The following is a 16,013-nucleotide window of genomic DNA, read 5'->3' as shown; positions in this document are numbered from 1 at the left end:
TAATAAGGGACGGACTCGCTGTATAACAGAAGGAGCACACTGGTCACTATGTAGTCAGCACAGGTGGGGTATAGAGGCGGCTGCAGCACGCTGGACACTGTACCACCACCAGTACACGTCTGCACAGGGACAGTAATAAGGGACGGACTCGCTGTATAACAGAAGGAGCACACTGGTCACTATGTAGTCAGCACAGGTGGGGTATAGAGGCGGCTGCAGCACGCTGGACACTGTACCACCACCAGTACACGTCTGCACAGGGACAGTAATAAGGGACGGACTCGCTGTATAACAGAAGGAGCACACTGGTCACTATGTAGTCAGCACAGGTGGGGTATAGAGGAGGCTGCAGCACGCTGGACACTGTACCACCACCAGTACACGTCTGCACAGGGACAGTAATAAGAATTTACTTACCGATAATTCTATTTCTCGGAGTCCGTAGTGGATGCTGGGGTTCCTGAAAGGACCATGGGGAATAGCGGCTCCGCAGGAGACAGGGCACAAAAAGTAAAGCTTTCCGATCAGGTGGTGTGCACTGGCTCCTCCCCCTATGACCCTCCTCCAGACTCCAGTTAGGTACTGTGCCCGGACGAGCGTACACAATAAGGGAGGAATTTTGAATCCCGGGTAAGACTCATACCAGCCACACCAATCACACTGTACAACCTGTGATCTGAACCCAGTTAACAGTATGATAACAGCGGAGCCTCTGAAAAGATGGCTCACAACAACAATAACCCGATTTAGTTAGCAATAACTATGTACAAGTATTGCAGATAATCCGCACTTGGGATGGGCGCCCAGCATCCACTACGGACTCCGAGAAATAGAATTATCGGTAAGTAAATTCTTATTTTCTCTATCGTCCTTGTGGATGCTGGGGTTCCTGAAAGGACCATGGGGATTATACCAAAGCTCCCAAACGGGCGGGAGAGTGCGGATGACTCTGCAGCACCGAATGAGAGAACTCCAGGTCCTCCTCAGCCAGGGTATCAAATTTGTAGAATTTTACAAACGTGTTCTCCCCCGACCACGTAGCTGCTCGGCAAAGTTGTAATGCCGAGACTCCTCGGGCAGCCGCCCAAGATGAGCCCACCTTCCTTGTGGAATGGGCCTTAACAGATTTAGACTGTGGCAGGCCTGCCACAGAATGTGCAAGTTGAATTGTGCTACCAATCCCACGAGCAATCGACTGCTTAGAAGCAGAAGCACCCAGCATTGTTGGGTGCATACAGGATAAACAGCAAGTCAGATTTCCTGACTCCAGCCAACCTGGAAACTATATTTTCAGGGCCCTGATAACATCCAGCAACTTGGAGTCCTCCAAGTCCCTAGTAGCCGCAGGTACCACAATAAGCTGGTTCAGGTGAAACGCTGACACCACCTTAAGGAGAAACTGGGGACGAGTCCGCAGCTTTGCTCTGTCCGAATGGACAATCAGATATGGCTTTGTGAGATAAAGCCGCCAATTCTGACACTCGCCTGGCCGAGGCCAGGACCAACAGCATGGTCATTTTCCATGTGAGATATATCAAATCCACAGATTTGAGTTGTTTAAACCAATGTGATTTTTTAGGAATCCCAAAACTACGTTGAGATCGCCCAGTGCCACTGGAGACATCAAAGGGGCTGTATATGCAGTACTCCCTTAACAACTTCTGGACTTCAGGAACTGAAGCCAATTTCTTTCTGGAAGAAAATCAACAGGCCGAAATTTGAACCTTAATGGACCCAATTTGAGACCCATAGACACTCCTGTTTGCAGGAAATGTAGAAATTAACCTAGTTGAAATTCTTCCGTGGAGCCTTCCTGGACTCACACCCTGGCACATATTTTCACCTAAGTGGTGATAATGTTGTGCGGTCACCTCCTTCCTGGCTCTGACCAGGGTAGGGATGACCTCTTCCGGAATGCCTCTTTCCCTTAGGATCCGGCGTTCACCCGCCTTGGCGTCAACGCAGCTGCGGTAAGTCCCGGAACAGACACGGTTCTTGCCGAATCAAGACCCTTCTTAGTATCTCTTGAAGTTCCGGGAACCAAGTCCTTCTTGGCCAAACCGGAGCCACGAGTATAGTTCTTACTCCTCTCCTTCCTATCATTTTCAATACATTGGGTATGAAAAGCAGAGGATGGAACACATACACCGACTGGTACACCGACGGTGTTACCAGAGCGTCCCAGCTATTGCCTGAGTGTCTCTTGACCTGGCGCTTCAGGTGGGACGCCATCATAACCACCTTTGGTCTTTCCCAACGGTTTACAATCATGTGGAAACTTCCAGATTAAGTTTCCACTTTTCCGGGTGGAATTCATTTATGCTGAGGAAATCTTCCCAGTTGCCCACTCCCGGAATGAACACTGCTGACAGTGTTATCACATGATTTTCCACCCAGCGAAGAATCCTTGCTGTCATTGCCCTCCTGCTTCTTGTGTCGCCCCGTCTGATAACGTGGGCGACCGCCATGATGATGTCCTACTGGATCAGCACCGGTTGACTTTGAAGCAGGAGTCTTCCTAGGCTCAGAGCATTGTAAATTGCCCTTAGCTCCAGTATATTCATGTGGAGAGAAGTCTCCAGACTTGACCACACTTCCTTGGAAATTTTTTCCCTGTGTGACTACTCCCCAGCCTCTCAGGCTGGTATCCGTGGTCCCCAGAACACAGTCCTGAATGCTGAGTGTGCTGCCCTCTAAAAGATGAGCACTCTGCAGCCCCCACAGAAGAGACACCCTTGTCCTTGGAGACAGGATTATCCGCTGATGCATCTGAAAATGCGATCCGGACCATTCGTCCAGCAAATCCCCTGAGATCTGCCGAATGGAATCGCTTCGTAAGAAGCCACCATTTTTCCCAGGACTCCTGTGCATTGATGCACTGATACTTGGCCTGGTTTTAGGAGGTTTCTGACTAGGTCGAATAACTCCTTGGCTTTTTCCTCCCGGAGGAACACCTTTTTCTGGACTATGCCCAGAATCATTCCTAGGAACAGCAGACGTATCGTCGGAAAACAGCTGCGATTCTTGGAATATTTAGAATCCAGTCGTGCTGTCGTAGAACTACTTTAGATAGTGCTCTTCCGACCTCCAACTGTTCTCTGGAACTTGCCCTTTTCAGGATATCGTCCAAGTAAGGGATAATTTAGATGCCTTTTTTCTTTGAAGAAACATCTTTTCGGCCATTACCTTGGTAAAAGGCCCGGGGTGCCGTGGATAATTCAAACGGCATCGTCTGAAACTGATATTGACAGTTCTGTACCACGAACCAGAGGTACCCTTGTTGAGAAGGGCAAATTTGGACATGGAGGTAATCCTTGATGTCCAGGGACACCATATAGTCCCCTTTTTTCCGGTTCGCTATCACTGCTCTGAGTGACTCCATCTCGATTTGAACCTTTTATGTAAGTGTTCAAAGATTTCAGTTTAGACTATGTCTCACCAAGCCGTCTGGCTTCAGTACCACAATATAGTGTGGAAAAATAATACCCTTTTCCTTGTTGTAGGAGGGGTACTTTGATTATCACCTGCTGGATATACAGCTTGTGAATTGTTTCCAATGCTGCCTCCCTGTCGGAGGGAGCCGTTGGTAAAGCAGACTTCAGAAACCTGCGAGGAGAAGATGTCTCGACTCTCCAATCTGTACCCCTGGGATAATACTTGTACTATCTAGGGGTCAACCTGCGAGTGATCCCACTGCGCGCTGAGACTCTTGAGACTACCCCCCCCACCTTGAGTCCGCTTGCACGGCCCCAGCGTCATGCTGAGGACTTGGCAGACGCGGTGGAGGGCTTCTTTTCCTGGGAAGGGGCTGCCTGCTGCAGTCTACTTCCCTTACCTCTATGTCTGGGCAGATATGACTGGCCTTTTGCCTGCATGCCCTCATGGGAAAGGAAGGATTGAGGCTGAAAAGACGGTGTCTTTTTCAGCTGAGATGTAACTTGGGGTAAAAAGGTTGGATTTCCCAGCTGTTGCCGTGGTCCCCAGGTCCGATGGACCGACCCCAACTAACTCCTTCCCTTTATACGGCAATACTTCCATGTGCCGTATGGGATCTGTATCACCTGACCACTGTCGTGTCCATGACATCTTCTGGGTGATATGGACAACGTACTTATCTTGATGCCAGAGAGCAAATATCCCTCTGTGCATCTCACGTACATATATATAGAATGCATCCTATTAAATGCTCTATATGAATAAAATATTTTCAGTCAGGGAATCCGACCAAGCCAACCCAGCACTGCATCTCCAGGCTGATGGCGATCGCTGGTCGCAGTATAACCACCGTATGTGTGTATATACTTTTTAGGATATCTTTCCAGCTTCCTATCAGCTGGCTCCTTGAGGGCGGCCGTATCTGGAGACGGTAACGCCACTTGATAAGCGTGTGAGCGCCTTATCACCCTAAGGGGTGTTTCCCAACGCGCCCTAATTTCTGGCGGGAAAGGGTATAACGCCAATATTTGCTATCGGGGTAACCCCACGCATCATCACACACTTCATTTTATTTTATCTGATTCAGGAAAAACTACAGGTAGTTTTTTCACTCCCACATAATACCCTTTTTTGTGGTACTTGTAGTATCAGAAATATGCAACACCTCCTTCATTGCCCTTAACGTGTGGCCCTAATGAGAAATACGTTTGTTTATTCACCGTCGACACTGGATTCAGTGTCCGTGTCTGTGTCGACCGACTGAGGTAAATGGGCGTTTTTAACGCCCCTGACGGTGTTTCTGAGACGCCTGGACCGGTACTAATAGTTTGTCGGCCGTCTCACGTCGTCAACCGACCTTGCAGCGTGTTGACATTCTCACGTAATTCCCTAAATAAGCCATCCATTCCGGTGTCGACTCCCTAGAGAGTGACATCACCATTACAGGCAATTTCTCCGCCTCCTCACCAACATCGTCCTCATACATGTCGACACACACGTACCGACACACAGCGCACACACACCGGGAATGCTCTGACAGAGGACAGGACCCACACTAGCCCTTTGGGGAGACAGAGGGAGAGTTTGCCAGCACACACCAAAACGCTATAATTATATAGGGACAACCTTATATAAGTGTTTTCCCTTATAGCATCTTTATATATATCTCAATATCGCCAAAATCAGTGCCCCCCCTCTCTGTTTTAACCCTGTTTCTGTAGTGCAGTGCAGGGGAGAGCCTGGGAGCCTTCTCTCCAGGCTTTCTGTGAGAGAAAATGGCGCTGTGTGCTGAGGAGATAGGCCCCGCCCCTTTTTCGGCGGGCTCGTCTCCCGCTATTTAGTGAATCTTGGCAGGGGTTAAATATCTCCATATAGCCTCTGGGGGCTATATGTGAGGTATTTTTCGCCAAAAAAAGGTTTTCATTTGCCTCCCAGGGCGCCCCCCTCCCAGCGCCCTGCACCCTCAGTGACTGCCGTGTGAAGTGTGCTGAGAGGAAAATGGCGCACAGCTGCAGTGCTGTGCGCTACCTTTAGAAGACTGCAGGAGTCTTCAGCCGCCGATTCTGGACCTCTTCTTACTTCAGCATCTGCAAGGGGGCCGGCGGCGCGGCTCCGGTGACCATCCAGGCTGTACCTGTGATCGTCCCTCTGGAGCTGATGTCCAGTAGCCAAGAAGCCAATCCATCCTGCACGCAGGTGAGTTCACTCCTTCTCCCCTAAGTCCCTCGTTGCAGTGATCCTGTTGCCAGCAGGACTCACTGTAAAATAAAAAACCTAAGCTAAACTTTCTCTAAGCAGCTCTTTAGGAGAGCCACCTAGATTGCACCCTTCTCGGCCGGGCACAAAAATCTAACTGGAGTCTGGAGGAGGGTCATAGGGGGAGGAGCCAGTGCACACCACCTGATCGGAAAGCTTTACTTTTTGTGCCCTGTCTCCTGCGGAGCCGCTATTCCCCATGGTCCTTTCAGGAACCCCAGCATCCACAAGGACGATAGAGAAAAGGGACGGACTCGCTGTATAACAGAAGGAGCACACTGGGTCACTATGTAGTCAGCACAGGTGGGGTATAGAGGCTGCAGCACGCTGGACACTGTACCACCACCAGTACATGTCTGCACAGGGACAGTAATAAGGGACGGACTCGCTGTATAACAGAAGGAGCACACTGGTCATTATGTAGTCAGCACAGGTGGGGTATAGAGGAGGCTGCAGCACGCTGGACACTGTACCACCACCAGTACATGTCTGCACAGGGACAGTAATAAGGGACGGACTCGCTGTATAACAGAAGGAGCACACTGGTCACCATGTAGTCAGCACAGGTGGGGTATAGAGGCTGCTGCAGCACGCTGGACACTGTACCACCACCAGTACACGTCTGCACAGGGACAGTAATAAGGGACGGACTCGCTGTATAACAGAAGGAGCACACTGGTCACTATGTAGTCAGCACAGGTGGGGTATAGAGGAGGCTGCAGCACGCTGGACACTGTACCACCACCAGTACATGTCTGCACAGGGACAGTAATAAGGGACGGACTCGCTGTATAACAGAAGGAGCACACTGGTCACCATGTAGTCAGCACAGGTGGGGTATAGAGGCTGCTGCAGCACGCTGGACACTGTACCACCACCAGTACACGTCTGCACAGGGACAGTAATAAGGGACGGACTCGCTGTATAACAGAAGGAACACACTGGTCACTATGTAGTCAGCACAGGTGGGGTATAGAGGAGGCTGCAGCACGCTGGACACTGTACCACCACCAGTACACGTCTGCACAGGGACAGTAATAAGGGACGGACTCGCTGTATAACAGAAGGAGCACACTGGTCACTATGTAGTCAGCACAGGTGGGGTATAGAGGAGGCTGCAGCACGCTGGACACTGTACCACCACCAGTACACGTCTGCACAGGGACAGTAATAAGGGACGGACTCGCTGTATAACAGAAGGAACACACTGGTCACTATGTAGTCAGCACAGGTGGGGTATAGAGGAGGCTGCAGCACGCTGGACACTGTACCACCACCAGTACACGTCTGCACAGGGACAGTAATAAGGGACGGACTCGCTGTATAACAGAAGGAGCACACTGGTCACTATGTAGTCAGCACAGGTGGGGTGTAGAGGCTGCAGCACGCTGGACACTGTACCACCACCAGTACACGTCTACACAGGGACAGTAATAAGGGACGGACTCGCTGTATAACAGAAGGAACACACTGGTCACTATGTAGTCAGCACAGGTGGGGTATAGAGGAGGCTGCAGCACGCTGGACACTGTACCACCACGTCACACTTGGTGGGCTTCTCCCCATTTAAGGTAAGCTAGTCACTTTATCTGTTTTCTCACCTTGACTAAGGACTATGTGAGCCCCGAGATGGTAAGTGACATTTCAGTATAGTTTTTTTAAGTCTCTGACTGCTGATGGGTTTTTCTGTTGTCTTCTATCAATTTCCAGAGGGCACCAGAGCAAATTATTACTTTGAGTGGAGAACTGGGCCTTCCTTTGTTTGGTCTGCCCCATCTGCAACATGCACACAAAGTGGGAACCAGGGCGCACCCCGCCCCTTCCACTGCTAGGAAGATGGGGCAGACCCTAGCAGGAGAGGACAGCTGTATAGTATAGCTGCCGGATGAAGGGGGCAGGACAGCAGAACAGAGAGAGGGGTCAGGGGTTACAGAGCGAGTGGTAGCAGACTGAGGTGACTCTACAGGTGTATAATAAACCATTGCAGATTTTGATATATAACAGTTAGCAAGGAGAGAAACTGAACCAGTCACTTCCTATGAGATGCCCCCGGCAGTGATAACCCGGAACATGGTGCTACTGGGCAGGGCTGTGCTTACCTGGATCCGGCACTGAGGACAGGTGCGGCTTGGAGCAGAACTGAACCATTGTCACTTCCTATGAGATACCCCCGGCAGGGATAACCCGGAACATGGTGCTACTGGGCGGGGCTGTGCTTACCTGGATCCGGCACTGAGGACAGGTGTGGTTTGGAGCAGAACTGAACCATTGTCACTTCCTATGAGATGCCCCCGACAGTGATAACCCAGAACATGGTGCTACTGGGCGGGGCTGTGCTTACCTGGATCCGGCACTGAGGACAGGTGCGGCTTGGAGCAGAACTGAACCATTGTCACTTCCTATGAGATGCCCCCGGCAGGGATAACCCGGAACATGGTGCTACTGGGCGGGGCTGTGCTTACCTGGATCCGGCACCGAGGACAGGTGCGGCTTGGAGCAGAACTGAACCATTGTCACTTCCTATGAGATGCCCCCGGCAGTGATAACCCGGAACATGGTGCTACTGGGCGGGGCTGTGTTTACCTGGATCCGGCACTGAGGACAGGTGCGGCTTGGAGCAGAACTGAACCATTGTCACTTCCTATGAGATGCCCCCGGCAGTGATAACCCGGAACATGGTGCTACTGGGCGGGGCTGTGCTTACCTGGATCCGGCACTGAGGACAGGTGCGGCTTGGAGCAGAACTGAACCATTGCTGTAGACTAAGGAGACAGGAAGAAATAACAGCCGGTCACAGACTTTCCCAGTTATTACCCCTTACGCGGGGCACGTACACGGTACTAGTGGCACAGCGCTGAACAATAGGAACCTACGTAACTGGCACATGGTATACGGTATAAGATGACGGAATACACATGTACGCAGTATGTAATGAGTGTATACAGTACTCAGGTAGGTGTGCATACAGTGAGGTAGATGAGCACAGTGTATACTCAGGTAGGTGTACATACAGCAGGGGTGGGGAACCTTCGGCCCTCCAGCTGTTGTTGAACTACACATACCAGCATGCCTTGCTACAGTTTACTATTTGGCCATGCTAAAACTGTTGCAGGGCATGCTGGGATGTGTAGTTCAACAACAGCTGGAGGGCCAAAGGTTCCCTATCCCTGATATACAGTAAGGAAGGTGCGTATACAGTATGATTGGTGAGCACAGTACACTCAGGTAGGTGTGCATACAGTAAGCACTGTGTATACTCAGCTAGGTGTGTACACAACGAGGGTATACAGTGAGGTAGGCGAGCAGAGTGTACACTCAGGTATGCGTGTATACAGTGAGCACAGTGAATACTCAGCTAGGTGTGTACACAGTATACAGTGAGGTAGGCGAGCAGAGTGTACACTCAGGTAGGTGTGTATACAGTGAGCACAGTGTACTCTCAGGTAGGTGTGTACACCGAATACAGTGAGATAGGCGAGTATACACTAAGGCAAGCGTGTATACAGCAATGTTATACAGTGAGGTAGGTGAGCACAGTGTACACTCAGATAGGTGTGTACACAGTGAGCACAACATATACTCAGGAAGGTGTGTATACCGTATACAGTGAGATAGGTACAGTATGCTGTGATCACAGTTTACACTCAGGTACTGAAGGTGTGTACACTGTACACAGTTAGGTAGGCGAGTATACAGTATAAGGTGAGCACAGTGTATACAGTGAGGTAGGGGAGCACAGTGTACACTCAGGTAGGAGTGTATACTGTGAGCACAGTGTATACCCAGGTAGGTGTGTACACAGTATACAGCAATGTTATACAGTGAAGGGTAGGTGAGCACAGTGTACACTCAGGTAGGTGTATATACAGTGAACACAGCATACACTCCGTTAGGTGTATACACAGTATACAGTGAGTGTATATACAGTAGTCAGGTAGGTGTGTACACAGTATACAGTGAGGTAGGTGAGCACAGTGTACACTCAGGTAGGCGTCTACACAGTATACAGTGAGTGTATATACAGTAGTCAGGTAGGTGTGTACACAGTATACAGTGAGGTAGGTGAGCACAGTGTACACTCATGTAGGTGTGTATACAGTGAGTGTATATACAGTAGTCAGGTAGGTGTGTACACAGTGATTGTATACACAGTCAGGTAAGTGTGTATACAGCATACAGGGAGGTAGGTACATGTATACGGCACACAGGGAGGTAGCTACAGCACACAGGGAGGTGTGTGTGTGTGTGTGTGTGTGTGTGTGTGTGTGTATGTATATACATCATACAGGGGGGGGGGGGGTGTACAGCATACAGGGAGGTAGGTGTGTGTATATACAGCATACAGGGAGGGATGGAGGGAGGGTGGGGGTGTGTATATATATATATATATATATATATATATATATATATATATATATATATATACACACACACACACACACAGAGCATACAGGGAGGTAGGTGTGTGTGTATATATACACAGCATACAGGGAGGTAGGTGTGTGTATAGACAGCATACAGGGGGGGGGGGGGGGGGTTATATATATATATATATATATATACACACACACACACACACACACACATACATACACACACATATACAGCATACAGTGTGTGTATACAGCATACAGGGGTGTGTGTGTCTGTGTGTGTATACAGCATACAGGGGTGTGTGTGTCTGTGTGTGTGTACAGCATACAGGGAGGTCGGTGTGTGTATACAGCATACAGGAAGGTAGGTGTGTGTGTGTGTGTGTGTGTGTGTGTGTGTGTGTGTGTGTATATATACAGCATACAGGGAGGTGTGTGTGTGTATATACAGCGAGGTAGGTAGGGTGTGTGTGTGTGTGTATATATGTATATATACAGCGAGGTAGGTAGGGGTGTGTTTGTGTGTATACAGCATACAGGGAGGTAGGTGTGTGTGCATACAGCATACAGGGAGGTAGGTGTGTGTGTATACAGCATACAGGGAGGTAGGTGTGTGTGTGTGTATACAGCATACAGGGAGGTAGGTGTGTGTGTGTATACAGCATACAGGGAGGTAGGTGTGTGTGTGTATACAGCATACAGGGAGGTAGGTGTGTGTGTGTATACAGCATACAGGGAGGTAGGTGTGTGTGTATACAGCATACAGGGAGGTAGGTGTGTGTGTATACAGCATACAGGGAGGTAGGAGTGTGTGTATACAGCATACAGGTGTGTGTGTGTGTGTGTGTGTGTGTGTGTGTGTGTGTGTGTGTGTGTGTATGTGTGTGTATTAGAGATGAGCGGGTTCGGTTTCTCTGAATCTGAACCCGCACGAACTTCATGGTTTTTTTCACGGGTCCGAGCGACTCGGATCTTCCCGCCTTGCTCGGTTAACCCGAGCGCGCCCGAACGTCATCATGACGCTGTCGGATTCTCGCGAGGCTCGGATTCTATCGCGAGACTCGGATTCTATATAAGGAGCCGCGCGTCGCCGCCATTTTCACACGTGCATTGAGATTGATAGGGAGAGGACGTGGCTGGCGTCCTCTCCATTTAGATTATAAGAGAGAGAGATTTACTGGAGCTTAGGACTAGGAGGAGTACTGTAGAAGTGTAGAGAGTGCAGAGAGTTTACTAGTGAGTGACCACCAGACAGTGCAGTTTATTTAATATATCCGTTCTCTGCCTGAAAAAAGCGATACACACAGTGACTCAGTCACATACCATATCTGTGTGCACTGCTCAGGCTCAGCCCAGTGTGCTGCATCATCTATATATATTATATATCTGTCTGACTGCTCAGCTCACACAGCTTATAATTGTGGGGGAGACTGGGGAGCACTGCAGTGCCAGTTATAGGTTATAGCAGGAGCCAGGAGTACATAATATTATATAGTGAGTGACCACCAGACAGTGCAGTTTATTTAATATATCCGTTCTCTGCCTGAAAAAAGCGATACACACAGTGACTCAGTCACATACCATATCTGTGTGCACTGCTCAGGCTCAGCCCAGTGTGCTGCATCATCTATATATATTATATTATATATCTGTCTGACTGCTCAGCTCACACAGCTTATAATTGTGGGGGAGACTGGGGAGCACTGCAGTGCCAGTTATAGGTTATAGCAGGAGCCAGGAGTACATAATATTATATAGTGAGTGACCACCAGACAGTGCAGTTTATTTAATATATCCGTTCTCTGCCTGAAAAAAGCGATACACACAGTGACTCAGTCACATACCATATCTGTGTGCACTGCTCAGGCTCAGCCCAGTGTGCTGCATCATCTATATATATTATATATCTGTCTGACTGCTCAGCTCACACAGCTTATAATTGTGGGGGAGACTGGGGAGCACTGCAGTGCCAGTTATAGGTTATAGCAGGAGCCAGGAGTACATAATATTATATAGTGAGTGACCACCAGACAGTGCAGTTTATTTAATATATCCGTTCTCTGCCTGAAAAAAGCGATACACACAGTGACTCAGTCACATACCATATCTGTGTGCACTGCTCAGGCTCAGCCCAGTGTGCTGCATCATCTATATATATTATATATCTGTCTGACTGCTCAGCTCACACAGCTTATAATTGTGGGGGAGACTGGGGAGCACTGCAGTGCCAGTTATAGGTTATAGCAGGAGCCAGGAGTACATAATATTATATTAAAATTAAACAGTGCACACTTTTGCTGCAGGAGTGCCACTGCCAGTGTGACTGACCAGTGACCTGACCACACTGACCACCAGTATAGTTAGTAGTATACTTATATTGTGATTGCCTGAAAAAGTTAAACACTCGTCGTGTGACTTCACTTGTGTGTTGTTGTTTTTTTTGTTCTATAAAAATAAAACTCATTCTGCTGACAGACAGTGTCCAGCAGGTCCGTCATTATATAATATATAATATATACCTGGGTAGTGAAGAGTACAAGCGCTAATGAGTGTAGTGATGGTTATACTGGAATTAATTAGGTGGATCACAAGATTATTAAAAATGGCCTTAGGCACTTATCTGATAAAAACAAAACTTCAATCCGGTATTCATCATTTTGGGAATCATGTAAAAGAAGAAACAGCAAACATAGTGTGTATCGTTCACAGGTAAAAATAGAGCAATTATGCTATATAAGGTGCCAGTTTTTTAGGGAATTTTTGCTATTCCCAATAAAATTATAATCTGTAGCTTCACGACATAAAATACAGATTTTAATGAACAATACAAAACACGGCTAGACAACACACGTACAAGATTTTAAAATCTTAAAAGCTTATCTGTCCGTTCTATGTGCAAGGGAATCAGTAACCAATTGTTCCATGGACACAAGATAGCCAAAGTTTATGCGTACAGGATAAAAGTAGTTCAAATGCTTATCTGTCCATCAATAGGAGTTTCAGCAGCACGTTTGTACTATAGCGCCTAGGTCTCTATTTCTCTATAATATATACCTGTCCGGCTGCAGTAGTGATATATATATATTTTTTATATCATTTATCATCCAGTCGCAGCAGACACAGTACGGTAGTTCACGGCTGTGGCTACCTCTGTGTCTGCACTCGGCAGGCAGTCCGTCCATAATTGTATACCACCTAACCGTGGTTTTTTTTTCTTTCTTCTTTATACATACATAGTTACATAGACATCTCTTTATCAACCAGTCTATATTAGCAGCAGACACAGTACAGTACGGTAGTTCACGGCTGTGGCTACCTCTGTGTCTGCACTCGGCAGGCAGTCCGTCCATAATTGTATACCACCTAACCGTGGTTTTTTTTTCTTTCTTCTTTATACATACATAGTTACATAGACATCTCTTTATCAACCAGTCTATATTAGCAGCAGACACAGTACAGTACGGTAGTTCACGGCTGTGGCTACCTCTGTGTCTGCACTCGGCAGGCAGTCCGTCCATAATTGTATACCACCTAACCGTGGTTTTTTTTTCTTTCTTCTTTATACATACATAGTTACATAGACATCTCTTTATCAACCAGTCTATATTAGCAGCAGACACAGTACAGTACGGTAGTTCACGGCTGTGGCTACCTCTGTGTCTGCACTCGGCAGGCAGTCCGTCCATAATTGTATACCACCTAACCGTGGTTTTTTTTCTTTCTTCTTTATACATAGTTACATAGACATCTCTTTATCAACCAGTCTATATTAGCAGCAGACAGTACAGTACGGTAGTTCACGGCTGTGGCTACCTCTGTGTCTGCACTCGGCAGGCAGTCCGTCCATAATTGTATACCACCTAACCGTGGTTTTTTTTTTCTTTCTTCTTTATACATACATAGTTACATAGACATCTCTTTATCAACCAGTCTATATTAGCAGCAGACACAGTACAGTACGGTAGTTCACGGCTGTGGCTACCTCTGTGTCTGCACTCGGCAGGCAGTCCATAATTGTATACTAGTATCCATCTCCATTGTTTACCTGAGGTGCCTTTTAGTTGTGCCTATTAAAATATGGAGAACAAAAATGTTGAGGTTCCAAAATTAGGGAAAGATCAAGATCCACTTCCACCTCGTGCTGAAGCTGCTGCCACTAGTCATGGCCGAGACGATGAAATGCCAGCAACGTCGTCTGCCAAGGCCGATGCCCAATGTCATAGTACAGAGCATGTCAAATCCAAAACACCAAATATCAGAAAAAAAAGGACTCCAAAACCTAAAATAAAATTGTCGGAGGAGAAGCGTAAACTTGCCAATATGCCATTTACGACACGGAGTGGCAAGGAACGGCTGAGGCCCTGGCCTATGTTCATGGCTAGTGGTTCAGCTTCACATGAGGATGGAAGCACTCAGCCTCTCGCTAGAAAAATGAAAAGACTCAAGCTGGCAAAAGCAGCACAGCAAAGAACTGTGCATTCTTCGAAATCCCAAATCCACAAGGAGAGTCCAATTGTGTCGGTTGCGATGCCTGACCTTCCCAACACTGGACGTGAAGAGCATGCGCCTTCCACCATTTGCACGCCCCCTGCAAGTGCTGGAAGGAGCACCCGCAGTCCAGTTCCTGATAGTCAGATTGAAGATGTCAGTGTTGAAGTACACCAGGATGAGGAGGATATGGGTGTTGCTGGCGCTGGGGAGGCAATTGACCAGGAGGATTCTGATGGTGAGGTGGTTTGTTTAAGTCAGGCACCCGGGGAGACACCTGTTGTCCGTGGGAGGAATATGGCCGTTGACATGCCAGGTGAAAATACCAAAAAAATCAGCTCTTCGGTGTGGAGGTATTTCACCAGAAATGCGGACAACAGGTGTCAAGCCGTGTGTTCCCTTTGTCAAGCTGTAATAAGTAGGGGTAAGGACGTTAACCACCTCGGAACATCCTCCCTTATACGTCACCTGCAGCGCATTCATAATAAGTCAGTGACAAGTTCAAAAACTTTGGGTGACAGCGGAAGCAGTCCACTGACCAGTAAATCCCTTCCTCTTGTAACCAAGCTCACGCAAACCACCCCACCAACTCCCTCAGTGTCAATTTCCTCCTTCCCCAGGAATGCCAATAGTCCTGCAGGCCATGTCACTGGCAATTCTGACGAGTCCTCTCCTGCCTGGGATTCCTCCGATGCATCCTTGCGTGTAACGCCTACTGCTGCTGGCGCTGCTGTTGTTGCCGCTGGGAGTCGATGGTCATCCCAGAGGGGAAGTCGTAAGCCCACTTGTACTACTTCCAGTAAGCAATTGACTGTTCAACAGTCCTTTGCGAGGAAGATGAAATATCACAGCAGTCATCCTACTGCAAAGCGGATAACTGAGGCCTTGGCATCCTGGGTGGTGAGAAACGTGGTTCCGGTATCCATCATTACTGCAGAGCCAACTAGAGACTTGTTGGAGGTACTGTGTCCCCGGTACCAAATACCATCTAGGTTCCATTTCTCTAGGCAGGCGATACCGAAAATGTACACAGACCTCAGAAAAAGAGTCACCAGTGTCCTAAAAAATGCAGCTGTACCCAATGTCCACTTAACCACGGACATGTGGACAAGTGGAGCAGGGCAGGGTCAGGACTATATGACTGTGACAGCCCACTGGGTAGATGTATGGACTCCCGGCGCAAGAACAGCAGCGGCGGCACCAGTAGCAGCATCTCGCAAACGCCAACTCTTTCCTAGGCAGGCTACGCTTTGTATCACCGGTTTCCAGAATACGCACACAGCTGAAAACCTCTTACGGCAACTGAGGAAGATCATCGCGGAATGGCTTACCCCAATTGGACTCTCCTGTGGATTTGTGGCATCGGACAACGCCAGCAATATTGTGTGTGCATTAAATATGGGCAAATTCCAGCACGTCCCATGTTTTGCACATACCTTGAATTTGGTGGTGCAGAATTTT

At 48.3% G+C, this 16,013-nt stretch overlaps 1 protein-coding gene across 3 annotated transcripts in view; it reads right to left on the bottom strand.

Annotated features, from left to right (window-relative positions):
• TRAIP (TRAF interacting protein) overlaps window positions 1-16,013 on the bottom strand; it is a 129,337-nt gene that overhangs the window by 89,803 nt on the left and 23,521 nt on the right. For all 3 annotated transcript variants that reach the window (XM_063941422.1, XM_063941423.1, XM_063941421.1), the window contains exon 2: window positions 8,396-8,453. In XM_063941422.1, coding sequence (XP_063797492.1) covers window positions 8,396-8,453 — 58 coding nt within the window. The remainder of the gene's footprint in view (window positions 1-8,395; window positions 8,454-16,013) is intronic.

Source organism: Pseudophryne corroboree, chromosome 9 (genome assembly GCF_028390025.1).
Source record: "Pseudophryne corroboree isolate aPseCor3 chromosome 9, aPseCor3.hap2, whole genome shotgun sequence".
In the NCBI taxonomy this organism is placed as follows: Eukaryota; Metazoa; Chordata; class Amphibia; order Anura; family Myobatrachidae; genus Pseudophryne; species Pseudophryne corroboree.
Note: the sequence above shows the minus strand (reverse complement) of the source record. Positions and strands in the feature narration are given on the sequence as shown.